Source organism: Pelodiscus sinensis, chromosome 22, assembly GCF_052426305.1.
Source record: "Pelodiscus sinensis isolate ZL-2025 chromosome 22, ASM5242630v1, whole genome shotgun sequence".
Classification (NCBI taxonomy): Eukaryota; Metazoa; Chordata; order Testudines; family Trionychidae; genus Pelodiscus; species Pelodiscus sinensis.
The window spans coordinates 21,478,634-21,506,194 of record NC_143073.1 but is presented as its reverse complement, the minus strand read 5'-3'; the positions used below and the strand labels follow the sequence as shown (position 1 = coordinate 21,506,194).

General features: G+C 50.0%; 1 protein-coding gene across 5 annotated transcripts in view; it reads left to right on the top strand.

Moving 5' to 3' along the window:
- Positions 1 to 27,561, top strand: part of LOC142819470 (kallikrein-14-like) — a 32,974-nt gene that overhangs the window by 2,179 nt on the left and 3,234 nt on the right. For 2 of the 5 annotated variants that reach the window (XR_016347701.1, XM_075906918.2), the window contains exons 1-5: positions 18,944 to 19,085; positions 20,006 to 20,094; positions 21,829 to 21,994; positions 24,637 to 24,890; positions 27,040 to 27,176. Coding sequence is in view for 4 of the 5 variants with exons in the window: in XM_075906918.2 (XP_075763033.2) it covers positions 18,976 to 19,085; positions 20,006 to 20,094; positions 21,829 to 21,994; positions 24,637 to 24,890; positions 27,040 to 27,176 (756 nt within the window). In the remaining variant the exon portion in view is untranslated. Of the gene's footprint in view, positions 1 to 698; positions 865 to 3,058; positions 3,313 to 6,090; positions 6,228 to 6,782; positions 10,745 to 18,834; positions 19,086 to 20,005; positions 20,095 to 21,828; positions 21,995 to 24,636; positions 24,891 to 27,039; positions 27,177 to 27,561 lie in introns of those variants that run through there. The other 3 variants (XM_075906919.2, XM_089772388.1, XM_075906922.2) reach the window with 3 other exon arrangements.

Sequence of the window (27,561 nt, the reverse complement as noted above, 5' to 3'; positions counted from 1 at the left end):
AACGGTGATTTCCGGAGACCGATCATTTGATCAGCTCTGGGGGCTTTTTCTTGGAAACAGCAAAAGGCGCTTTCCTGACTCTAGGGCCGCAGTTCCCAATCACTGGTCCACAGAGCGGTGGGGGGCCATGAACCCCTGCCAGGCCACACCCCCGGCTGCTAATGAGCCCCACCCACCGGGGAGCTCCATTCCCTATAAGGTGCGCGCCTCTGTGCCCGCTAACAATTCTCCTCCCTCCCTCCCCCGGCGAGTGGCGCTGCAGACTGCCCTGTGTGCTGTGGCTGCAGCCGGGCCGTGGTGAGGCTGTCCCTGCCGGGCGAGCCTCACCAGGGCCTTGGTTCCAGCTCCGCTGGCAACCACGTGGCCTGGCTGATGTGGCTGCATGGTGGGCGGATGCCCCGTGTCCTTCCTGCTGCAGGGCCGAGCGGGCCAGGGGCAGGCACATCAGGAGAAAGACAGAGCTGCTCTCCCTCCCCCATGGCAAGCTGCGCAGAAATGGGGGTGTTGAACCCCGTGTGGCCTATGAGCCGGTTCTGCCTGGGACAGCCGCAGGTCACCTCGTGCTCTGCACGGCTGTGCACAAGTGGCAGCTCACAAAAGCTCATGGCCCTTCTGCCACCAGTCAATTCATTCGGCCGTGGCTGATGCTCACCCCGGCCCCTGGCCGGCTGCTGGCTGACGTGAACCTCTCTCCACAGCAGCCTTACAGGGAGGGGAACGCATAGTCCCTGGTGGGAAGCCCTGCATCCCCGGCTCCCGGCCCTACCAGGTGGCTCTCGTGAAGGACGGCCACATCCACTGCGGCGGGAGCCTGGTAGAGAAGAAGTGGGTGTTGACTGCCGCGCACTGCAACAAAGACCTCGGGTACGTTGGCATGGAGGTGGGGGGAGGAAGGAGGAGGCCACGTCCCCAGTTCTTATCTTCTCCTTGGGGTCCCCCCATCTGTGCCCACGTCTCCCACTGCCCCTCCCAAATCTCAGCCTCACCCTCCCGTTTTTTCAGCCCTCGCACCATTTTGTGGCTCTTCTCTGCACCCTTAGATGTGGCTGCCCAGCCCGGAGGTGGCAGGCCCGTATGGCTCTCCCCAGTGGTGTGGACAGAAGGAAGCTCACCCCCCGGCACTTGCCAGCATCAGTCCTTGGAGCATCCCCCTGGTTCTTCAAAATACAGGGCTCCTTGCTGCCAGACTGGGGCCAGACAGGAGCTCCCAGCTTCTGCAGCTCTGCTCCAACCTGCAAGAAGGCTCCAAGCAGCATGTGGGGGGAGGAGGAAGGAAGCTCCAAGCCCCAGGCCACCAGGAGAAGCTGCGTAGGGGTGGACACCAGGCTCTTGGAAGAAGCTGCGTGAATGGAGGTTGGGTGCTTAGTTGTATACAGCCCCATCTTTCATAAACTGATCCTGGATCCTTTGCCCCTGGGTTTTGGCTTGGGGGGACCAGATCGCTCAGCAATATTGGGATCATCCCACTGTTGAAGGTCTGCCTTCTGTATGCAACCCTACCCCCGCCTGAAAAAACATGACCTGGCTTTTCACACTGCCCTCGGCTCCCCCTACTCATGAGACCCACTAAATATGGTTCGTTTTACTGTTCACTCATCCAGTGCACTATGGTCGCTCATCCCAAGTTACACCTCCGTGTGGTAGCACCGAGAATGGCAAAGAGGAAATCTGGGTCAAAGAATTTCTACTTCTCAAGTGAATCTGAATATCAGGGGAGAAAAGTTTATTTTGGTTGTTGTGAAAATGTTCTCAAAATAAACTAACAGGGCCCTCAGAAAGAAATAGGCTCAGATGCAAATTGTAGCATGTTTGAAAAAGTGGACAAGAGATATTGAAATTTTTAAACATATGATTAGTATGTTTTCATTTATTATTATTATCAGGGCTCAACAAACTATTGAATCTACTCGCCTGTGGCAAGTAGATTTCAACCTGGAGTCCCGTTTACCGGTGGCGTGTGCATGCGCAGTGCGGGGCTGGCAAGTGGCTTTCGCTGCCGTTTTTCAAGCCCTGATTATTAATTATTATTATTATTCTTCAAGAATGATAATGCCTGTTTAGCCTGACTCAGGGGCTGTGTCTACATTGGCACCCTTTTCCGGAAAAGGGATGCTAATGAGACAAGTCGGAATTGCAAATGCCACGGGGGATTTAAATATCCCCCGCGGCATTTGCATGAACATGGCTGCCGCTTTTTTCCGGCTCGGGGCTTTGCCGGAGAAAAGCGCCAGTCTAGACGGGATAATTAGGAAAATAAAGCCTTTTCCGGAAGATCCCTTATTCCTCTTAAAATCAGGAATAAGGGATCTTCCAGAAAAGGCTTTATTTTCCGAAAGATCCTGTCTAGACTGGCGCTTTTCTCCGGCAATGCCCCAAACCAGAAAAAAGCGTCAGCCATGTTCATGCAATTCCAACTTGTCTCATTAGCATCCCTTTTCCGGAAAAGAGTGCCAATGTAGACACAGCTAGGATGTATCTATACTGCACCCTTAACTGGAAATAATCTATGCAATTTGTACTACACAACTTACATAGCTTATTTCGAGGTTATTTCAGCTGGTTAAAATTGGGCAGAAGAAGCAGCCGTGTCAGCAACAGTGGCTAAGAATGTGAGGAAGGGGATTCGTAAGACCGGAGAACAACTAACGAACTATATTGCGTAGGTGTGGCAGGAGAACAAAGCAGTTTATGTCCAGCTATTGGGACTAAAAATTACTGGACCAACTTTGCAGTGCACAATACCATGGAAATGGAGGATACATGCATAGGGTGAAACTTGCGTATAAAGTAACCAATACTTGTATTTTTGTGTCTGTGGCCTGCCCCATACCAACCCTTCCCCATGACTCTGCTCAGTTCGATGAAGGCGAAGTGTGTGCCAAGAAAAAAACAAGATGCATCTGGAGTCAAACTGAGCCCTACGGGACCCAAGCTGGCAAGGTCTCAGAGGTCGCCTCGGCCCCAGGAATTCCACTCATGGCCTAACACTTCTTGCTTCTCTTCCATGAGCTTTGACTCGCCTCCCCTTGATCTCCTCCTTTGCCCTGTCTCTATGCAGGTCAGTGCGGGTACATCTGGGAGATTATGACCTGCAGACGTACGAAGGCACAGAACAGTTTCGAAGAGTTAAAAATATCATCGTGCACCCGGAGTATAATCGCCGCCCCCGGGACAATGACTTCATGCTCCTGGAGTTGGATGAACCGGCTGAACTCAATAGCAACGTGAAAACAATCGGCCTGGCGACCCAGTGTCCTGCGCCTGGAACAAAGTGCACCGTGTCAGGATGGGGCACCGTCACGACCCCCGAACGTAAGGGGCACTGGGGCATGGAAGGGAGGGATTGAGGTTGGGCTCAGCGTCGGGAAGGGGGTTGATGATCGTTAGGGAGACCTTGCTAACGGGTTGTCAACAGTCTTTGGCTTCTCACACGGGACATTTTTCAACTTGAAATAATTGTTGCTGCAAAATGCAGCTTCGACAAAACCAACATCTGGGGAGATCTCACAAGAATATAAGAACATAAGAATGGCCAGACAGAGTCAGACCAAAGGTCCATCTAGCCCAGTGTCCTGACTGCCGACAGTGGCCAATGCCATACGCCCCAGAGGGAGGGGTCACCACACATAATCCTCACATGATCCCTCCCCTGTCACCCACCTCCAGAGAAACAGAGGCCAGGGACACCATTCCTACCCATGCTGGCTAATAGCCAGGGCTCGACAAATTGCTGAATCTACACGTCCATGGCAAGTAGATTTCGGGTGGTTGCGCTGCGAGCCCCATTCACCAGCGCTTTGCATGTGCACAGTGCTGGTCTTACGCCTGCACAGCGCGGGGCCGGCGAGTGGCTCTGGCCGGAGTTTGGCTAGACCTGCTAACAGCCATTGATGGTCCTAACCTCCATGAATCTATCTAGCTCTTTTTTGAACCCTGTGAAAATTCTAGCCTTCACCGCATCCTCTGGCAAGAGGTTCCACAGGTTGAGTGTGCACTGAGTCCAGAAAAACTTCCTTTTGTTTGTTTTAAACTTGAGGCCTATTAATTTTATTTCGTGACCCCTAGTTCTTATATTGTGGGAATAAGTAAATAATGTATCCTTATTCCAATTGTTTCCATACCAGTCATGATTTTAGAGACCTCTAGCAAATCACCCTCTTAGTCTCCTCTTTTCTAAGCTAAAAAGTCCCAGTCTTTTACTCTCTCTTCATATGGGACCCGTTCCAAACCGCTCATCATTTCTGTTGCCCTTTTCTGAACCTTTTCCAATGCCAATATATCTTTTTGGAGATGAGGCGACCACATCTGTACGCAATATTCAAGATGTGGGCGTACTATGGTTTTATACAGAGGCAATAAGATATTTTCTGTCTTACTCTCTATCCCCTTTTTCATTATTACTATCATTCTGTTTCCTTTTTTGACCGTCGCTGCACACTGAGTGGATGTTTTCAGAGAACTATCCACAAGGATTCCAAGATCTCTCTCTTGAGTATCTGTAGCTAAATGAGTCCCCATCATATTGTACGTGTAGTTGGGATTATTTTTTCTAATATGCATAACTTAACATTGATCAACATTTAATTTCATTTGCTGTTTTGTTGCCCAATCACATAGGGTATGTCTACACTAGCCCCCTAGTATGAACTATGGAGGTTAATGTAGGTATTCGAAGTTGCAAATGAAGCCTGGGATTTAAATATCTCGGGCTTTATTTGCATCTTCCCATCGGGTCACCATTTTTAATTTTCATTAGTCCGGACTAACTGCCATGGCAACTCGCGTCAGGGACCCGGTAGTTCGAATTAAAGCCCTAATTTGAACTACTTGTTATTCCTCCTGCAAGTCATCAGGTAGGGAAGCTGATTTAAATGACAAGTTATAAACCACAGTCAACAGTTCAGCAATTTCCTATTTGAGTTCTATTAGAATTCTTGGGTGACTGCCATCTGGTCCCAGGGAGTTTTAATGTTTATTTTATCCAGAATAGCCTCTCCCCTTGTGGGTTCCAGAACCAGTTGCTCCAAGAAGCAGTCATTTAAGGTATCAAGAAATTTTACCTCTGCATCCCATCCTGAGGTGACGTGGATCCACTCAATATAGGGATAGATTAAATCCCCCACTATTACATTGTTTTTTCTTTTGATAGCCTCTGTAATCTCCCTCAGCATTTCATCACTATCCCTTTCTTTATATTTTAGTATTGGAGCATGGAATTACTACCCATAGAGATTCTATGGAACATCGAAGGTCCTTTAAGATTCTTACTTCATTTGATTCTATATTTTCTTACACATATAGTGCCACTCCCCCATCAGCACAACCTGTTCTATCTTTCCGATATATCTTGTATGACTGTATATCTCATTTGTTTCCAAAACACACACACACACACACAGACACACACACACACACACACACACACACACACACACACACACACAAACTTTTCCTTTTGAAAACACGGAGACGCAATGGTATCTTTTTCTATTTGATACATTTTCTCAGGAAATTTCATTTCCTTTTGATTTCAGAGCAATTTTAAAACACTATGAAGTCTCATGTTACCTGTAACTTAAAAGCCCACTACTTGGACTTTACCCACTGAAACTCATGACACTGTGCATTTTTGGAAGTCTCTAATGTGCCACAGGACTACTCGTTGGTTTTAAAATGTCACAGACGTGCTTCCGGTCACAAGGAAAACTAAAATATCGCAACATTTGGTATCCAACAATAACGACTCATTTGACCTGAAATGAGGGTTTTTCTGGCTTTTCTGTTAGTAAAATATCTCCTGTTTTAGAAAAGGAATATGGGCAGATCCCAGCTGGGTCAATGGGCTGTAGCTCCATTGGAGTCAATCTGACAGATCCCAGCTGCGCTGTAGCTCCATTGCAGTCAATGGGCCAGATCCCAGCTGGGTCAATGGGCCGTAGGTTTAGTGGGGTCAGTGGGACCAGATCCTGAGCTGGGGTCAAGCAGACACCGTTCTATTGGGGTCAGTGGATCTATGCCAGTTGAGGGCCTTACACAAAGGTTAAGTCTCTTGCACCCTCCTCACAAGCGTGTTTTCCTGTCATTGCCCAGTGAAGCTCACCCCCATCTTACAGTGCGCAGATATCTACAGTATCAGCGAGGACAGGTGCAAGGAGAGTTACAAGGACTTGATCACAGAGAACATGCTCTGCGCCGGCGTGGAAGAGGGCGGGAGAAGCTCATGCGAGGTAAGGGGCAACCTTGGAGATCGGGGCAGGTGCCGGGTGTCGGCGCTCACAGGGCTCGGTACTGTCCTATCCCCGGCGACCTCCAAATCCTTCCAGGCTGCTGCTGAGGGGCAGTCGCCAGCTCGTCTACTTGCCCCCTGGAAGAGCAGCCAGTCTGCCCTCCAGCTACACCAAGGCCTAAATGCTCCAGTCACTTCTTTGGCCTGCCCTGACCCCCAGCACTGGTGGAGAAAACTGAGTTCACCTGACCCCATTTCTGCTCTTTACACCCTTCCTCTCTGTTTGTCCCTGCTGCCCCTTGTGGTGTCTGTCTGTCTGTCACCCTCTGCTGAAGGGGATGGGCCTGTTGTGTGTCTGTGTGTGTGTATGTGTCTGAGTGTCTGTGTCATCCCCTGCCGGAGGGGATGGGAGCTCTGTGTGTGTGTGTGTGTGTGTGTGTGTGTGTGTGTGTGTGTGTGTGTCTACTGCCCCCTGCTGGAGGGGCCGGGCCCTGCTCGCTGTGCACACGCACTGGGGTGTGGCTGTGTTTGCTGATACCTCCGTGTTTCTTTGCAGGGTGATTCCGGAGGCCCACTGGTCTGCAATGGGATGCTGCATGGCGTGGTCTCCTGGGGAACAGCCGTCTGTGCCCAGCGGGGATATCCTGGGGTCTACGCCAATGTCTGCAAAGCCGTCCAGTGGGTGAGGGACACCATAAGGGACAGGCCCACCTAATGGGACTGAGGACTCACAGCACAGCACGCCTGCCACAGTAACCCACCAGGCCCCTCTCCACGCCCCCGCCATGCCTCTCCTCACCTCATCACAGCACCCGGGGGATATCGAGTGGAGTGTGGAGAGATTGCTCGGGCAGCACTGCGCTGGGGGTATTGCAGAGTGGCCAATCCAAAGCAGCCAGCAGTTACAACACAGACCTGACACAATCCAGCAACTGAATGAAAAATGTGCAAGTGGCATAAAAAGCCCAAATCAGCCTGGAGATTGTGAGATTGGTTTAGAAAACACGAGATCAGCTTGAAATTCTCTCAACTGGTTTCCCAAAACCATAAAAGCCCTGAATCAGCCTGGAGTGAACAGGAGCAGTTCAGAAATCCAAAGGCCGACTTTAAAAATCAAAAGATTTGCTTTAGAATCTCGGGATTGGCTGGACAACCACAAAACCTCTGTACTCACCACAACTGTGAGGTGGGTTTCCAGATGAAGAGAGTGGATTAAACGTTTGGTCCTGGTGTACACTAGGACCTTATTTTGAAATAACTGTCCCCATGGTCGAATTCCTAAGTGCTGTGCCCACACTAAGACCCCTGTTATTTTGAAATAACTGGCTGCGGAATTCAAACTCAGTACTTCTGGTTTTCATCAAGACTAACAGTAACTTGGAAATAGTAATTTCGAAATAACGGTACTGTGGATGCGCCGGTGCCACTGATTCAAACGCATTGGCCTCCAGGAGTACTCCCGCAGCTCCCCAGAGGGTTTCTTGGGAGTTAAGTCTGAGGCAGCCCGTCCCCATTAAAGCAGCCTGCCTCGGACTCATTTCGATGCTTCCCCGTGGTGAGGAGACGCGAGTTGGAATTTGTTAAATCAGAAGCTCCTTACGTCGAATTTCAAATTTCAAAATAGTTTCCGGTCTCAAAGACGGGTTTTAAAATGCCATGAGTAGCACACAGATCTCTTGCATTGGTGTGGGTGGGGGAAGTGGCTATACCAGCTCTGAAGTCCTAAAGTCTGAAATCTCACGGAAGCTTTATTGTGCGACCGAAGCAGAGCTACAGCGACCGAGCTGCGGAGCCGATAGTATAAATAAGGAGTTGGGGTTGGTCTTGCCTAGGGCAGGGGGCTGGACTTGATGACTCCTGAGGTCTCTTCCAGCTCTATGGTTCTATGATTCTATGAAAACCATCACACTCTAGTCCTGGGGTTCGGAGAAAGAAAACCGAAATTGAGCCACAGAGCATCAAAAACCAGCGAATAAACAAGCCCCAAAAGCTTTCATTTGTTTTTTAATCTTGTGACATTGAAAGCCAATCTCACAATTTTCAGGGGGCTCCTACTTGCCTTCTTTGAAATTGTGCATCAGAGAGTCTGTCTACGCTGCAGAGTTTTTCTGGAAAAACAACACTTGACGTCCAGATTGCGAGTGAATTCTTTTGACAGAAAGTTGAAAGAACGGAGGGTTTTTTCCAACGGTGGTTAACCTCAGTCTATGAGCTTTTTCGGGAAAAGGCGCGTGTGGATGCGGAAGAGAGCATTTTTTTAGAAAGAAGAGGCCACCAGGAAAAAGCACCGGTGCCCTGGTCGCCCCTCTGTCCACAGTCATCACAACTGAAATACGAGAGCATCCTATCCCATTCATGCTTAAATTTGACACTTTACGAATGGGCCTTAACAAAGATGCTAATTACTTTACCCATTACAAATATAGCTTCCCCAATGATCACCCCTAGTATCATTATCTCATAGATACAAGCCTTCCCCCTCCCCCACGCCCTTCTGTTCTAAATCTGATTTGTCACCTTTATAATGTGTTCAATTTTTTTTCATGTTTTCCATTGTATCTCTTTGGTATATATGGTCATGCCAATTCTCTTCCAGAATCTGGCACTCGAAAGCTCATCACCTAATAAACTATCTTGTTAGTTTTTAAAGTGCTGCATAGTCCTGTCTTTTGTTTCAGCAAGATCAGACTAACACGGCTACATTTCTATTACAATCCATGTGGACGCTCTCTTTCGAAAGAAGTTTTTCTGGAAGATCTCTTCCAGAAAAGCTCATTCCAAAAGAAACCTCCAGTCTAGACTTAGCCAGAAATGCCAGCAGCAAGGGTGGGAAAAGCACAGACTGAACCCAAAAAAGAAACTGTGACACGAAAGAGATCGACAGGGAGGCAGCGTGTGCTCCTACAAGCCAGAGCTGGCTGGAAAATGAGGCTCCTGTTCCATGAGAAATTCACACATTATGGCTGAGTCTAGACTGGCATGATTTTGCGCCAATACTTTTAACAGAAAAGTTTTTCGTTAAAAGTATTTGTGCAAAAGAGCGTCTACACCGGCACGGATGCTTTTGCGCAAAATCATGCCAGTCTAGACACAGCCTTTGTGGGGCGGGGAGGGGAGGGGAAGAAAGGATCTCCATTGTGAATGGGAGTGAAAAGCTGACATCTTTAATCTCCAACAAAGTGAGAATGCTAAAAAAACATGGTTTTGCTCATGGTGAAACGTTGCAGTTCTACAGTAAAAGTATTTTATTCCTATAACCCTGCCCCCTTTGGCTTCATAAAATGTTTTGCAAAGGAGAAGAACCCATGCTTCAGGGCAGCCTTGGCATTTTGAATCATTAAGCTTTCATTTTGCTGTTACGTGAGGGCGTGAAACCTAGTCTAAGAGCGTAGGAAGAACTTTCCAACTCTAAGCTGCAGTGGGGGAGATCTAGGTTGGAAAAACGATTTCCCTAGGAGGATGGGGAAGCTCTGGGATGGGTTCCCTGGCAGCAGCAGGCAGGCATTGCTGGGTGTAGGCTTTCTTTGTAAATGTGGAGCATTAGGGAGCAAACGCACCTCTCCCCCATGCTCCCCCAAGTAAGCTGCCTGAGGTGATCTGGGGGCAGAGTGTTCCTGCCCCCCTTCCCGGACTCACCCTCCCGGTGCTCTGGGGCTGGAGAGACTGGGCCAGGCTGGGCGGTGCTGCACACCCTGACTCCTCCCTGCCCCGGTGCTCCAAGGCTGGGCTGGGGTTGGCTGGTCACGTGGCGTGGAGCACCTTCCACCGGGGCTGGGGAGGCTGCAGCGAGCGCGCACCCACTCCCCTCTCTTGCCTGTGGTTGGAAAGGGGGAGCACATACACGGTGCACTGCCCTGCCTCGCAGGGGCGGGGATGGGTGGAGCCTAGAAGAAGAGGTGGGGATGGGGGTGGGGCTTCCTCCCCCAGCCCTACCTTCACCGACCACCTGTGAAGCCCAGCCCCGGCCTCTCTCCTGGGGGAGTCGGGGAAATCATCCCCGGCCTTCCCTTGGCCGACCAGATCACAGGGGAGGGAGGCTCAGACAGTGTGAAACTCCTGCCTTCCCTTGGCCGGCCAGAGCACGCTTCCTTGGGGAACCATGGGAGGGTGCGTTTGCACCCTTCTCTCCCCCCCCCCCTCCCGAGTACATGCCTAATATAGCAAACATCCATCTTTGGGTTCCTATGTCTTTGTCAAGGCTTTTCCCCATAAATGCAGAAGTGGGGGCCTGCAGAAGTACCCCAAAACCTTATCTTTCCAGGCTTTGGAATAAAGCTTCTGAAGACCAGATGGAGGGTGCCATATGGCACTTATATACCTCCCCTGGCATCTTCCTGGCCAGAAGAGATCAGTGCAGGTCCCGTGGTCCAACAACCTATCCCTGTGTCCCATGCTGGCAGCCCTTTGGCCCTGGCTGGTTTGCAAGTATCAGTCACATTCCTGAGGAGTGATAGAAATGTAGCCGTGTTAGTCTGGGGTAGCTGAAGCAAAATGCAGGACAATGTAGCACTTTAAAGACTAACAAGATGGTTTATTAGGTGATGAGCTTTCATGGGCCAGACTCATTCTGCTGATACCATTATTGGACCTAACCATTATTGGACCTAACCAAGTGAGTTATAAGATCAAGAACACATATTCCTGCGCCTCCAGAAATATAATCTATGCTATCATGTGCCGAAAGTGTCCGTCTGCTATGTACATTGGACAAACATCTCAGACACTTCGCCAAAGGATTAATGCCCACAAAACAGATATCGGACAAGATCACAAAGAGAAAACAGTTTCTTGCCACTTTAACCAGAAAGGACACTCTCTCAATGACTTAACCACCTGCATTCTGCTACAAAGACCTTTTACATCTGCACTTGAAAGGGAATCCTCTGAACTGTCATTCATGTTAAAATTCGACACTCTCCAAAAAGGAATGAACAAACACTCAAGCTATCTTACCCATCACCAAGATAGCTTCCCCTATTATCACCTCTAATACCATTAACTCACAAACATCCCACTCTCCCCACCTCTAATATCATCAATTCACAGACACTTACCTTCCTTCCTTCCTCCCCCCCCCCCCCCCCCGCATCCCCCTCCTGTTCTGAAATGTGATTTGTCCTTTTCATATGTGTTCATTTTTTTTAATTGTATTCTTTGGTATATATGGTTGTGACTATTTTCTTCCACTATTTGATCTGAGGAAGTGGGTCTGGCCCACGAAAGCTCATCATCTAATAAACCATCTTGTTAGTCTCTAAAGTGCTACATTGTCCTGCATTTTATTCCTGAGGAGGTGTGTACTGGCCCCTATAGCTTCATTGTCTCCTTGCTAATTAGCACAGCCATTGGCTGAGCATTCCTTGCCCATTGCTCTGCCTTAGACAGAGAATCTTCCTTCCAGCATCAACAGAGAGCACATAATTATAACTCTCCACACAGACATTACACAAGTACATGAATAGCACGTTCAGAATCAGTAGAACAAAAGCTTTCATGTGACACCTCACATGGCCCCCTTTGTACAGACTTTTGGGGTACATACACCCCCATGGGTGCAAGAGTGATCTAGCTTCTCCCTTTAAAATCCAGTAATGTGACACACCCCGGCTTCCCTGTGCCACCATCAGACTTAGGCCTCACACACAGGTGAGAGGTTAGAAAACCCACACTCACCAACTCCAGACAGATCCTCCTGGGCCAAAGGACTCAGCCACATTCCAGGCCAGGTTTCACTATAGATCTGACCCACAAGGGCACGCTGGGCCAGTTCTTTAGAATCCAAACTCCAAAGGGATATTAATAAAAGAAAGAAAAAGTGGAGAGTAAGGTTGTTAATGCGAACACTTGTCATACATCGATCACCGAGTGTGTGCTGCGGGCGGTTAGCAAAGAAAGTACAAACTGCTCCCTTAACAGTCCTTAGTGTCAGCCTCCGAGGGCCCTTCAATGCTCCTTGTGTCTCCAAACTGGAGCTGGTCCTATCCAAGAAGTCCCATGCAAGCTGGTTTGCATTTTTCCAGATGCAGGTGTCGGGTCATTGTTCATGAGGCAGTGCTACTAAGCACAGCCATTTACTGAATAAGCACGCTTCACAGTAGGCAGTCCACGCCCACTTAGTCGCTCCAGAGTCAGACAGAAACATTTCAACATAAAAGAAGAGAGTCCATTCTGTAACTTCATATACAACCATCACAGAAGTACACAAGTATCATGCATAGAATCCACAGAGTACAAGCTTTCAGTAGACCCCTTACATGGGCCCCTTTGCACCAAATTTGGACCCAACACCCATTAGTGATTACAGCAACACCCTTGCTTAGAGCTAAACAAATTAAATTTATCCACGCCAGCTTCGGCAATGGTCTGAAATCCAATTCACACTGGTACAAAGTATGAATCCTAATTCCCCATAGTATAGGCATTTTTGGCCTTAGCCATGAAAACAAAAATGTAGTCGTGCCTCAGTTTCCCTTTTCCACAGAGCACACCAGTCCTGGGATGCCCCTTCTCAAGTGAGACGCTCCAAACTCCATTACAGGTTTCAACAGTGAAATGTCAGTATCACCAGTTTTTTAACATACAGTGTGTCCTTGGGTATATTTCGTAACAGTTTCCAGGGCCCTTGCAGAAAATCACGCACGTTGCACATTGTGACACTTCTTAGAGGCCTCCCTTTTCTGGGCTTCAGCTGTCCCCAGAGCTGAATGTGGGCCCACAGCACTCTCCTCAGCCTTCCAGGCTGACGGGCACCTCCTGCAGACAGAGAGCTGGGAAGAAACCCTTCCCCTCAGGCCTGCTGCCCCTCCCAGCAGCCACACTGCCAGGCTCCACACACTGAGCTCCCTCAAACAAATCACCTTCAGCTTGTGCAAGTTTGGTTTTACAAACCTCACCAGCAGGGTCAGACCGAGCCATTTTGGCGTCCCAGGCCCGGGCATGCGGCACCACCCGCGGTTGCACGGCACATGCAGGGCCCCGTGGCGGTGGGGGGAAGGAAGCTGCTGGCATGCAGCTAGGGGCACGTATGTACTTTTGCACAAGAGCATCCTTGCACAAGAGTATCTACACTGGTATGTACTTTTGCGCAATAGCATCCTTACCAGTGTAGGCGTTCTCTTGTGCAAGAAAGCTCCAATGGCCATTTTAATCATCCAGCTTTCTTGCACAAGAAATTCATGTTGCCTGTCTACACTGGCCTCTTGCACAAGAACAGTTGCACAAGAGGACTTATTTCTGAGCGGGAGCATCATAGTTCTTGTGCAAGAAGCACTAATTTCACAGATTAGAATGTCAGTGTTCCTGCGCAAGAACTCCCCACCAGTGTAGACAGGCAGCAAGATTTTGTGAAAAGCAGCTGCTTTTGCCCCAAATCTTGCCAATGTAGACATAGCCTAGGAGTCTAGTTGCAAGCTGCTGAGCTGACTTCACTGTGGGCTAATGGTGCACTAGCACTGAGGCGCCTCCACTGTGAGCTGAACTTGCTGAAGAGCTGACTTCACTGTGGGCTAATGGTGCACTAGCACTGAGGCGCCTCCACTGTGAGCTGAACTTGCTGAAGAGCTGACATCACTGTGTGCTGACGGGAGCCTGGAGCTATACTGCTGAAGAGCTGACTTCTGCTATGAGCTGAACCCACTGTTGCTGTGGGGAGCCTGACACTGTACTGCTGAGCTATTAGCAGAGCGGCTGGTGGGGACGAGTGGCGGGCGGCCGGTAGGAGCAGCAGCAGACAGCCATGGAGCAGCTGCAGGAGCAACCAGCTGGCGGCCAGGGGCGTGGGCCGAGATGGCTGGCGGAGCAGGGCAGTTTGTGGGACGGCTGGAGTGGCTGACGGGACAGCAGGTGGAGTGTGGCAGAGAGACTTGCGTTAACGGCGGCAGCAGAACCCTACGGAGAGGCGGACCCGGCAGCGGACCATGTCAGGTGTATCAACCCTCCCCGTCCATTCCACCCACTTTGGGATTGTGAAACCCTGCCGGGTGAACTTTTGAACCCTGGGGCGGCACTGACCCGGGGCAGACACTTTGGGGGTGTCAGATTTTGGGACTTTGGAAGATTTTTGGGTTGCTGGACCCAAGAGACCCTTTGAGTGTTGGACTTTTGGGGACGTTGGGTGATTCGTGCCTGGGGGGTGGGTCTTTGCTCATGTTTGGTCTATGAATCCGAGTTGTGGTGTTTTCCCAAGTTAATGCTGATGTCGGTTACTTCATGTTATTAAAGATTTGCTGCTATACTGAGGCTCTGTGCTTGAGAGAGGGGAAGAATTGCTTCTTTGAGGCGCCCAGGAGTGTATGTAAGATTTCCCAGGTCACTGGGTGGGAGCTCGAGCCAGTGTTGTATTATGTCCTTGGGAGGAGACCCCCTAGATACTGAACCCGGCCCTTGCTGCTATTAACTCGGCCTGGCAGAAGGGTTACATAAAGAGAAGGAGCACATGTGAGACTCTGTCTTTTTCCTTCCTCTGATCCTGCTGAGAAGCTCCTCTCCAGTGACTCTCCTGACCAGCTTCCCCATCTATGATGAGCAGACAGACCCTGCAGGATCCATATACCTTTCCTCCTTCTGCAACCCATGTGTCTGTGTCAGTGGGCAGGAATGAATGGGAGTGAATGAATGGAAGGGTGTGTGCTTCCTTGCTTGTGTGTGTGTGTGTGTGTGTGTGTGTGAGTGTGAGTGTGAGAGAGAGAGAGAGAGAGAGAGAGAGTTCTATCTTCTTTATTTTAAACCTCTGGTGGCTGCTTTCTCCTCTTTAGTTTTACCTAGTGGAAATAAACCCATACTAGTGTAACCTTAGATGGTCTCCAGTGAGGATATTTTTGGGGTAACAGCAAGCATAATGACTAGATGGAAAAGTCACAAATTAATATACTCATGGAGGGACCTCCCTCCCATGGGCCAAGACTTTAGTGGCAAAGGAGAGGAAAACCCATTTTTTAAATGCACAGACATCAGATTCCCATTCCCAAACCATAAAACAATAAAACCTAATGGATTTATCTAAACTTTACCCTACTTACACATAGTGAAGAGTCTTTTCTTGGAGGTAGACAAGATGTCTGTCCCCCTCAATAGCTGGACAGAAACTGCCCAGGGACAGAGGAGAAAAAAAACAGAAAATTCTTTGGTACCAGTTTGAAATTCCTACCTACATTCCTATTGGCCGACTCTACCTGTCTTAGGTGTAGTTAACCTCTTATTCCCCAGGCTGCTGGTCATCTCTCATGATCATGACAGTCTTTTACATAGAAACATTTGTCCCTTTCTGATAAATTTTGATCCACACACATCCCAAATTTTCACGGGCCACACACTGAATGAAAGGTGGCAGTGATTTTCCACATTAAATGTTGGTTTTCTTAATATGTCCAGGAATGGCGATCGGTGGAATAAATAATTAAATTTTTCATTAGCTGACTTCCCATAGACACCACTGCATAGATACTACCAGTTAGGTTGGGTTGTATAGTGATTTCACATGCTTGGAGAACCGTTTCATCTTTATGTAGGGGAAAATTTGCCAACTTCCACCCTGCCATTAATTGTCTCTCCCTGTCTGTAATGTTTTCCCTCAACAGTTTCCTTATTTCCAAAGGCAAATTTCCTTGTAGACCTTTCCAGATGATTTGAACAACCAATTGCTGGTTTATATCCTGGGCCTCTGTACAGGCTAATGCTAGGGACACATTTATATATGGAGATGTACCTATCTCAGCGTATGTCTACACTACAGCACTAATTCGAACTAACTTAATTTGAATTAGTTAATTAGAACTAAACTGATTCGAACTAGTGCATCTAGACCTAAAAAATAGTTTGAATTAGCGTTTTGCTAATTCGAGCTAGCATGTCTACACTGAGTGGACCCTGAACCGGGGTTAAGACTGGCCGGAAGCAGTGCTGGCAGGGCATCAGATTAGGACTTAGAGCGTGGAGCTTCTGTCTCAGGCTAGCCGAGGGCTGTGCTTAAAGGGACCCGACCCCCACCCCTTACAGACAGTTCTCAGAGGTTCCCCGCTAGCAAAGCAGTCCTGGCTTGGAGTGCCCTGAGTGCCCACACTCGGCACATCACATCACATCAGCCTGGCTGCACTTGCCACAGGCTGCCATCCGGGGGGGGGGGGTGTCAATCGGGGGGCTGCAGAAGAGCTTCCACCCCGAGGAGCCTGCAGAGCCACCCCAGTCCTCCTCATCGGGGGCTCGTACCCCATTCCTCCCTCACCTCCTTCCACTTACCCGTCCCTAACCCCCCCTACCTGATGTACAAAATAAAGGACACCTGTGTTCAAAAATCGAAACTCTCTTTATTGAACAAAACTGGGGGAGACTGGGAAAAGGAGGTGGGAGAGGGGAAGAGAGAGGGTGGGAGAGGGGAGGGCAACTAAAAAAATCAGGGGTTTGGAACAGGTCCCATATGAAGAGAGGCTAAAGAGACTGGGACTTCTCAGCTTAGAAAAGAGGAGACTGAGAGGGGATATGATAGAGGTCTATAAAAGCATGAGTGGTGTGGAGAGGGTGCATAAAGAAAAGTTCTTCATTAGTTCCCATAATAGAAGGACTAGAGGACACCAAATGAAATGAATGGGTAGCAGACTTCAAACTAATACCAGAAAGTTGTTCTTCACAAAGCAAATAGTCAACCTGTGGAACTCCTTGCTGCAGGAGGCTGTGAAGGCTAGAACTAGAACAGAGTTTAAAGAGAAGTGAGATCATTTCATGGAGGTTGGGTCCATGGAGTGCTATTAGCCAGGGGGTAGAAATGGTGTCCCTGGCTTCTGTTTGTGGAAGGCTGGAGATGGATGGCACGAGACAAATGGCTTGATCATTGTCTTCGGTCCATCCTCTCCAGGGTACCTAGTGTTGGCTGCTGTCGGCAGACAGGCTACTGGGCTAGATGGACCTTTGGTCTGACCCAGTACGGCCATTCTAAGCTCAGGGCTCAGGGTCGGGTGTCTCAGTGGACCACCTTGATTTTCATGCCAATCTGCTCCTGGGTGGCCAGGTTGGCAGCTATCCTGCCCTAAACAGCCACTTTCCTGTGCCTAGTGTGGAGGTCGTGGATGAGGTCCACGATGTCCGCACTAGACCAGGCGGGCGCCTGCCTCTTGCGGCTCCAGGCAGGCTCCCGAGAGCCGCCAGCCTGGTACCGGGAAGTGGCAGAGGGCTGGGTGGCAGCGGGTGGCTGGCTCCAGCTGTGCCAGGTGCAGGGTCTGCTGGCTGGGTGCAGGCAGGCTTGCACCTGGCACGGGCACCGTAGCGAGACATGCCCCTTTAAGGGCTCCGGGGCTGGGAGGGGGGCAGAAGAGTTTCCCTGGTTGTGCCCAGAGTGGCCACCAGGGCAAGCTGGGGAGGGCTAGCCTCCCACTAGTTTGAATTAAGTGGCTACACAGCCTTTAATTCAAACGACTTAATTCGAACTGGGCGTTAGTCCTCATGGAATGAGGTTTACCTAGTTCGAATTAAGCGCTCCGCTAATTTGAATTAAGTTCGAACTAGCGGTTTGCATGTGTAGCGCCTATTGAAGTTAATTCAAACTAACATCCGTTAGTTCGAATTAACTTTGTAGTGTAGACAGACCCTCAGAGAACTGGACGGGACCTTCATCCTCTTTATGTATCACAATAGTCAACAGCTCTTGGGACTTCTCCTCAATGTGCATCTGTAAATATGCTTGACTCAGATCGATCTTGCTGAACTTTTGTTGCCCAGCCTGGCCTGCAAAGACGTCATCGACGCAGGGAAGGGGGTATTACTCTGCACACAACACTGACCTTAAGAGTGACCTTAACATCTCTGCAAATCTGGTATTAGGACTCCATTTCTGTGTAGGTGCTCCAGGTCAGCTTCATCTTTTGGCCTGATGGCATATGGCACAATTCTGGCCTTCAGATATTTTGGCTGGCTGCCGGGTTTAATGTTCAGCTTCACAATGATTCCCCTCGTACTTCCCCGATCCTCTCCAAAACCAGCAGCATGTTTCTTTCATACATTGGTCAGACCCGCTTCTGCTTTAGTCATCCGGTGCACGTCAGCGGGATCGTCCTACTCCACCATCTCCCCATGAAGGCTGGGTAATGGCCTTTCCCCACAAACAGTGGCAATTCAGCCGTCTGTCCATTGAGCTCCACCTTAGCATCAGTAGTGCTCTGGAGGGGAACCGCTTCTCCCGCATGCTCTTCAGAACGATCTTTGTTGCCTTAAGTGGAAGGTGCTTTAGCTTTTCCTTATACCTCGTGTCTGACACCAACGAAACTGCTGCAGCGGTGTCCACTTCCATGCGTACAGGTTTGCCGCCCAACAATGGGGTTATCCCGAATTCATGGGAGCCCCTGGCCAAAGATAAAACATCGCAGGGCCCTTCTTCTTCAGACGGGGTGTCAGCTTGGTCATCAGGAGTCTGTTCGATGCAGATTTTCCTTTTTGTCCCATCAGACCACAGGCCATTTATCAGGAAGCAGGGCCTGGTTACCACAGTCGGGCCAGGCCAGGACACCAGGAAGGGAGGAGAAAGACACATTCTGGAGCAGGGCGGGAGGTGCAGGGAGGCAGGTTTGGCCACTGCTGTTCCGAGAAGGTGCCGTTCCGAGGGCTTCCTGCTGGGTTCCCAACAGAGATGGGAGCAAAATCTGGTTCCCTCCCCCACTTCCTGGCACCAACCGATGGCAGCCAGGTGGCTGGGGGTGGAGGGAGGCACCCAGTGGATAAAACATTGGTTATTTGTTTAGATCCACTGATGACAGTGACTCACAGGGATGTTCTTTTTCCCGGCATATAAATGGACCCTTCCGGAGGCTTCTCAGCTTTTTCCAAGTCACAACTGCTGGGGACTTGCCGGTCCTGAGGGCCCTGCCAGGAGCTACAGGTAACGCGGGGTCCCTCCAGCCCCGTCGTCAGCATATCTGGCGGGGGCGGGGGCATGCCAGACGGGTGCACAGGAGGTTTCTGTGGCTTGGAGAGTGGTGCAGGGAGCTAGTCCAGGACATCCTGCTGTAACTGAGAAGATCATGGGGAGGCATCTCACTGCTATGAGGGTGATTATGGGCTGCCAGAGCATCACCCCATTTTCAGAGGATGGAGGCACTGCTGTTATTGGGGGTGGGGTGGGATGGGTTGCTCAGGAAGGACGGACGGTTTGGCAGCTTAACGACTCTGCCGGTACTAGGGAGACATGGCTTCTAATCGCTCGGCTGCTGCTGCCTCCCTGTTGGACATCGGCCAAGTCACGTAGCTGCTCTGTGCCTCAGTTTCCCAGCAGTGCAATGGGGACAGTAGCCCTGCCCAGCCTCACAAACGGTTGTGGGATAAGCACAGCACCTGATCTGGGGTGCTGCCGTGATGGAAGCCACCCGGCACCGGAGAGCTATTCATTTCTGTGTTGTAGAGCTGCTGGGGGAAGTGGGGGCTCTGAAACTGCGGCAACGCATGAGAAGGGGAACTAGGAGGAGAGGGGTGGGCTCAGGCCAGCTCATCGAGATCTTTGCCGGCTGGCTTAAGATTTCATCCCTCCTCCCACAACAGATCAGATGTTTCCATGGAACGTGCCCCTGGGGAAGCCTTGTGGTCGATGGAACCGAGTTGGGGGACACAGGCCCCTGAACCTGTTTTCCCAGTGTGTAAATCCATGTGTGGCTCTGCTATCGCCCTACGGTACAGGCAGGGTAGCTGCGGGGCAGGGAAACAGCTTGCTCACTCCTGACTCCTAGGCGAGCCCCATACCTGTGTGTCACCCGTCCTCCTCAAGACACCCCCGGCCAACGATTCCCTGTCGCTCTCTCCCTGCAGTAAACCAGCGACGTCGACGACTGTTCCCATCGCCACGGCCACCATGCAGCTCCTGATCCTCGCCATGCTGGTCGCCGGGGCAGCAGCAGGTAGGGAAGAGCCTGGCAAGACGCCACCGTTGGGCGGGGTGGGAGGGTTCTGCAGTTTCGCCACAGGCCCTACAGGAGTGTCTCAGACATGGCACAAGAGAAGTTGCTTTTCAGGAATCGCAAAGCTCCAGGAAGAGCCTAAATCGGTTCCACAGGTCACAAAAGGGAATCAACATAGACAGGCCTCGTTACTGATGAGCCTCCATTGCTTGTGGGACCGGTCGGGAGCCCTGATTTCACAAGGGGTTTTCGTCCTGCGTCAGGACAGAAGGGAAGAATTTTGAAATTTCCCACAAACTGGAATGTTTTTTGGGGAGGAAAATCTGCTTCTCTGAGATTTCAATGTCTTTACATGCAAAGCTTTTGTCAAAACATACAGAGCAGAGCGCCATTTCGAATAGGACGCTAATTCTTTTAAGAAAAAAAACATGCGTATAGAACTATTTAAAAAAAAAAAATGGCATTTTTCCAGTAATGTCAGATACACATCCCATGACTCACCAGGCACCACTAGATAAGGAGAAGCCAGTGCATCATGGGAGTCCCGGGCTTTGAGGCATCCTGGGAGCTGTAGTTTGATTGTGGAGCCCGGCCCACAGAGGTTGTTTTGTTTGGATCTGATAAAAGAAGTCACCTGGCTACCAGCTCATTTCCAAACACTTTCAGCTTCAGCCAAATGGCATTTTCCAATAGGAAGAAAAAAGTTTCAATTATTTGTATTGCGGCAAAGCCGAGAAACGCCACTCGGTGACCGACTCTGGGCAGTGCTGAGCCTGTGCTAACGGTGATTTCCGGAGACCGATCATTTGATCAGCTCTGGGGGCTTTTTCTTGGGAACAGCAAAAGGCGCTTTCCTGACTCACTGGTCCACAGAGCGGTGGGGGGCCATGAACCCCTGCCAGGCCACACCCCCAGCTGCTAATGAGCCCTGCCCACTGAGGCACTTCCCTATAAGGTGCGCCCACTGGGGAGCTCCGTTCCCTAAAAGGTGTGCGCCTTTGTGCCCGCTAACAAGTCTTCTCCCTCCCCCGGCGATTGGCGCTGCAGACTGCCCTGTGTGCTGTGGCTGCAGCCGGGCCGCGGTGAGGCTGTCCCTGCTGGGGGAGCCTCACCAGGGCCTTGGTTCCAGCTCCGACAGCAACCACGCGGCCTGGCTGATGGGGCTGCATGGTGGGCGGCTGCCCCGTGTCCTTTCTGCTGCAGGGCCGAGCGGGCCAGGGGCAGGCACATCAGGAGAAAGACAGAGCCGCTCTCCCTGCCCCATGGCAAGCTACACAGAAATGGGGGGTGTTGGACCATCCTCCACCCCGTGTGGCCTATGTGGCCTGTCTCTGCTGGAGACACCTTACCTGGGACGGCCTCAGGTTTCCTCGTGCTCTGCACGGCTGTACAAGAGTGGCAGCTCATAGCACCTCACGGCCCTTCTGCCACCAGTCAATTCATACAGCCCTGGCTGCAGGGCCGCATTTTGACCTTCGTGGGCCCTAGACACTTTTGCCTTTGTTAGGCCCCTTTTCTGTTTTAGGAACAATTTAATAGATTTTCGTGGGCCCTAAAAGTTTCATTTTTTTGCTTCTGATTTTAAAAGAAATTAAAACATTTTCGTTGGCCCCTAAAAGTATTGTGGGCCCTAGGCACTGTGCCGACTGTGCCTGATGGATACATCGGCCCTGAGTGGCTGATGCTCGCCCCGGCGCTGGCTGGTTGCTGGTTGACGTGAACCTCTCTCCACAGCAGCCTTACAGAGAAGGGGAAACTCGCTTATTGGGGGGAATGATTGCGACCTCGGCTCTCGGCCCTTCCAAGTGGCTCTCGTGATAGACGACCGCATCTACTGTGGCGGGAGCCTGGTAGACAGGAAGTGGGTGATGACTGCCGCGCACTGCAGCAAAGACATCAGGTAAGTCGACGCAGAGGTGCGGGGAGGGATGGTGAGGCCATGTCCCCAGTTCTTATATTCTCCTTGGGGTCCTCCGTCTGTGCCCACGTCTCCCTCTGCCCTCTCCCCCCCAAATCCCAGCCTCACCCTCCCGTTTTTTCAGCCCTCGCACCATTTTGTGGCTCTTCTCTTCTCCCTTAGATGTGGCTGCCCAGCCTGGAGGTGGCAGGCCAATATGGCTCTCCCCAGTGGTATGGACAGCAGGAAACTTGCCCCCGGCACTTGCAAGTGTCAGTCCTTGGAGCATCCTCCTGGTTTTCAAAATACGGCACTAACCCTCGTGGAGCGGAATAGCGTAACCACTATTTTGTAATAGATTTTGAAATAACTGGTGCATTGAAAGACATGGAATTGCTATTTCGGGATTCTTCCAGTATCCCAAAATAGCGCTGCAGTCTAGAGGTACCCTCATAGAATTCAGGCCAGAGGGGAGGGGAGAGTGTGAAGGACAGAGCTATCTTCAGGACCTGCTGTGTTTACAGAGCACTAGAAAGGTCACCTGCATTTTGAGAACAGTTCCCTTTCAGCCAGACACCACATATTCATTCCTGGGCTTACACTTTCATCAAGTATTCCCCGGCGCTGCCCACATCCCCTCTCCATTCGGGGCTCTAGGCTTGGGCTCACCGACAATTTTCAGAGGAGGAGCGTTAGAAGTCTGTGTCAGCAAAAACAACGAGGAATCCCGTGGCATCTTAAGGATTCACAAATTTACTTGGGCAGAAGCCTTGGAAAGGCTCATGCCCAAATTAGTGTGTGAGTCCTTAAGGTGCCACAGGACTATTTGTTGCTTGGACGCAATGTGCCATGTGAGGCGTCTATGGAAAACACACACTTTTCTAACTATGTGTACATGCAGGTACCTTTTGGTATCTGGGGTTACGGACATTGTCCATGTAGCTCTATTTCAAATGCGTTTGCTCCTGGGGTAACGCCCCACAAGGCAGTTTACTTCCCGTCTGGCCAGCACCTTGTGAAAGGGCCGGTTTTTCAGGAGCCTTATGCAGCCGGGTAGTTCATGTAAGCCTAGGGACGGAATTCCTGATTTTGGATGAAAACGGCTGCTTTGGTAATGACAAAATGCCCCACAAATTCAGGACGTACTCAACCGTGTGGGCTGGTTTGCCTGAGAAAGGGCCTGCCCGTCACTGCGGGTTCGTATCTGGGCTGTTCTCTCCTTTCCATGGTATGGCTTCTCCTTGCCCACCCCCTCACTCTGCGTCCCCCTGCTTCTCTCAGCCAGCAGCTAGTGAGGGCTCCTTCCTGCCAGACTGGGCCAGAGAGGAGCTTCCAACCTCAGCAACTCTGCTGCGATGTGCAAGAAGACCCCGAACACCATGTGGGGGGAGGAGAAAGGAAGCCCCGAGCCACGGGCCACCACCTGCATGGGGTGGACACCAGGCTCGTGGAAGAAGCTGCATGGGTGGAGGTGGGGAGCTTGGTGGCATACGGTCTCATCTTTCATGAATACACCGCTGATCGTGGATCCTTTGCCCCTGGCTTTTGGCTGGGGTGACCAGGAGTCCCAGGAATATTGGAATCGTCCCACTATAGAAGGTCTGCCTTCTGTATGAAACCCTACCCCCCACCTGAAAAACATGCCCTGGCTTTTCACACTGGCCCTCAGCTCCCCCTATTCATGGGACCCCCTATCCATGGTTTCTTTTACTTTTGCCTCGTCCGATGAACTGTGGTCACTCATCATCCCAAGTTATACCTCCAAGCGGTAGCACTGAGAATGGCAAAGAGTAAATCTGGGTCAAAGAGTTTCAAATTTTCCAGTGATTCCGAATGTCAGGGGAGAAAAGTTGGTTTTGGTTGTTGCGAAAATGTTCTTAAAATGAATAAAGAGGGCACTCGGAAAGAAAAAGGCTCAAATGCAAACCGTAGCATGTTTGAAAATGTTGATATAAGATACTGAAATTTTTAAACATATAATTAGTAAGTTTTAATTTAATTGAATATTGTAAATCATCATCATTATTATTAACTTGTTTAGCCTAACTCAGGATGAAGCTATACAGCACCCTTATCTCAAAAAAAACTATGTAATTTGCGCTACACAAATTACGTAGCTTATTTCGAGGTTATTTCAGCTGGGTAAAACCGGGCACAAAAATGAACAGTGTCAGCAACAGTGGCTAAGAATTTAAGGAAGGGGATTATTCAGACCGGGGAACAACGAACAAAGTATACTGCATACATGTGGCAGGAGAGCAAAGTGGCTTATATCCAGCCATTGGACCTGAAAATAACTGGACCAACTCTACAGCGCACGATACTATGAAAATGGAGGATACATGCATCTGAATAGGGTGAAACTTGCGTATAAAGTAAACAATACTTGTATTTTTGTGTCTGTGGCCTGCCCCATACCCACCCTTCCCCATGACTCTGCTCAGTTCGGTGAAGGCGAAGTGTGTGCCAAGAAAAAACTAGATGCATATGGAGTCAAACTGAGCCATACAGGGCCCAAGTTGGCCAGGTATCAGAGGTCACCTCTGTCCCAGAAAATCCACTCGTGGCCCAACACTTCTTGCTTGCGTGCCACGAGCTTTGACTCGCCTCCCCTTGATCTCCTCCTTTGCCCTGTCTCTATGCAGGTCAGTGCAGGTGCTTCTGGGGGATTATGACCTGCAGACGTACGAAGGCACAGAACAGATTCGAGGAGTTAAAAATGTCATCGTGCACCCGGGGTATAATAGCGGCCTTAAGGACAACGACTTCATGCTCCTGGAGTTGGATGAACCGGCTGAACTCAACAACAACGTGAAAACAATCGGCCTGGCGACCCAGTGTCCTGCGCCTGGAACAAAGTGCACTGTGTCAGGATGGGGCACCGTCACGACCCCGCAACGTAAGGAGCCTTGGGAAGTGGAAGGGAAGGATTGAGGTTGGGCTCAGCGTCGGGAAGGGGGTTGATGATCGTTAGGGAGACCTTGCTAACGGGTTGTCAACAGTCTTTGGCTTCTCACAGCGGAAATTTTTCAACTCGAAACAATTGTTGCTGCAAAATGCAGCTTCGACAACACCAACATCCAGGGAGATCTCACAAGAATATAAGAACATAAGAACGGCCAGACAGGGTCAGACCAAAGGTCCATCTAGCCCAGTGTACTGTCTGCCCACAGTGGCCAATGCCAGATGCCCCAGAAGGAGGGGTCACCCCAGGTAATCCTCACATGATCCCTCCCCTGTCACCCACCTCCAGAGAAACAGAGGCCAGGGACACCATTCCTACCCATGCTGGCTAATAGCCAGGGCTCGACAAATCGCTGAATCTACACGTCCATGGCAAGTAGATTTCAGGTGGTCGCGCCGTGAGCCCCATTCACCAGCGCTTTGCGCGTGCACAGTGCCAGTCTTGCGCATGCGCAGCGCAGGGCTGGCGAGTAGCTCTCGCCAGGGTTTGGCTACCCAGCTAATAGCCATTGATGGACCTATCCTCCACGAATCTATCTAGCTCTTTTTTGAACCCTGTGAAAGTTCTAGCCTTCACCGCATCCTATGGCAAGGAGTTCCGCAGGTTGACTGTGCACTGAGTCAAGAAATGAGATGAGGCAACCACATCTGTACGCAGTATTCAAGATGTGGGCGTACTATGGTTTTATACAAAGGCAATAAGATATTTTCTCTCTTACTCTCTATCCCCTTTTTCATTATTACTAACATTCTGTTTCCTTTTTTGACTGCCGCTGCACACTGAGTGGATATTTTCAAAGAACTATCCACAAGGATTCCAAGATCTCTCTCTTGAGTAGTTGTAGCTAAATTAGTCCCCATCATATTGTACGTGTAGTTGGGATTATTTTTTCTAATATGCATAACTATACATTGATCAACATTTAATTTCATTTGCTATTTTATTGCCTAATCACTTAGTTTGCTGCGATCTTTTTGAAGCTCTTCACAGTCTGCTTTGATCTTAACTATCTTGGGTGGTTTGGTATCATCTGCAAATTTTACCTCTGCATCCCATCCTGAGGTGATGTGGATCCACTCAATATAAGGATAGATTAAATCCCTCACTGTAACCGAGTTTTTTATTTTGCTAGCCTCTGTAATCTCCCTCAGCATTTCATCACTATCACTGTCCTGCTCAGATGGTCTAAAATATATCTCTTCCTTTATATTTTTAGTATTGGAGCATGGAATTACTACCCATAGACTTTCTATGGAACATCGAAGGTCCTTTAAGATTCTTTCTTCATTTGATTCTACATTTTCTTTCATATATAGTGCCACTCTTCCACCAGCACAACCTGTTCTATCTTTCCGATATATCTTGTACTCCAGGATGACTGTATATCTCATTTGTTTCTAAAACACACACACACGCACACACGCACACACGAAAACTTTTCCTTTTGAAAACACGGAGACACAATGGTATCTTTTTCTATTTGATAAATTTTCTTTGGAAATTTCATTTCCTTTTGATTTCAGAGCAATTTTAAAACATTATGAAGTCTCATGTTAGCCTGTAACTTAAAAACCCACTTCTTTGGGTTTAACCTACTGAAAGTCATGACACTGTGCATTTTTGGATGTCTCTAATGTACCACAGGACTACTCGTTGGTTTTAAAATGTCACAGACATGCTTCTGGTCACAAGGAAAACTAAAATATCGCCACATTTGGTGTCCCAAAATAACGACTCGTTTGACCTGAAATGAGGGTTTTTTCTGGCTTTTCTGTTAGTCAAATATCTCTTGTTTTAGAAAAGGAATATGGGCAGATCCCAGCTGGGTCAATGGGCTGTAGCTGCACTGGAGTCAGTGTGAGAGATCCCAGCTGGGCTGTAGCTCCATTGCAGTCAATGGGCCAGATCCCAGCTGGGGTCAATGGGCCGTAAGTTTAGTGGGGTCAGTGGGACCAGATCCTGAGCTGGGCTCAATCAGCCATCGTTCCATTGGGGTCAGTGGATCTATGCCAGTTGAGGGCCTTACACAAAGGTTAAGTCTCTTGCACCCTCCTCACAAGCGTGTTTTCCTGTCATTGCCCAGTGAAGTTCACCCCCATCTTACAGTGCGCAGATATCTACAGCGTCAGCCAGGACAGCTGCAAGGAGAGTTACAAAGACTTGATCACAGAGAACATGCTCTGCGCTGGTGTGGAACAGGGCGGGAGAAGCTCATGCCGGGTAAGGGGCAACCTTGGAGATCGGGGCAGGTGCCGGGTGTCGGAGCCCATAGGGCTCGGTACTGTCCTATCCCCGGCAACCTCCAAATCACCAGCCCTCCCACTTGCCCCCTGGAAGAGCAGCCAGTCTGCCCCCCAGCTGCACCAAGGCCTAAATGCTCCAGTCACTTCTTTGGCCTGCCCTGACCCCCAGCACTGGTGGAGAAAACTGAGTTCACCTGACCCCATTTCTGCTCTTTACACCCTTCCTGTCTGTATGTCCCTGCTGCCCCATGTGGTATGTCTGTCTGGCTGTCACCCTCTGCTGGAGGGGATGGGCCTGTTGTGTGTCTGTGTGTGTGTATGTGTCTGAGTGTCTGTGTCACCCCCTGCTGGAGGAGATGGCA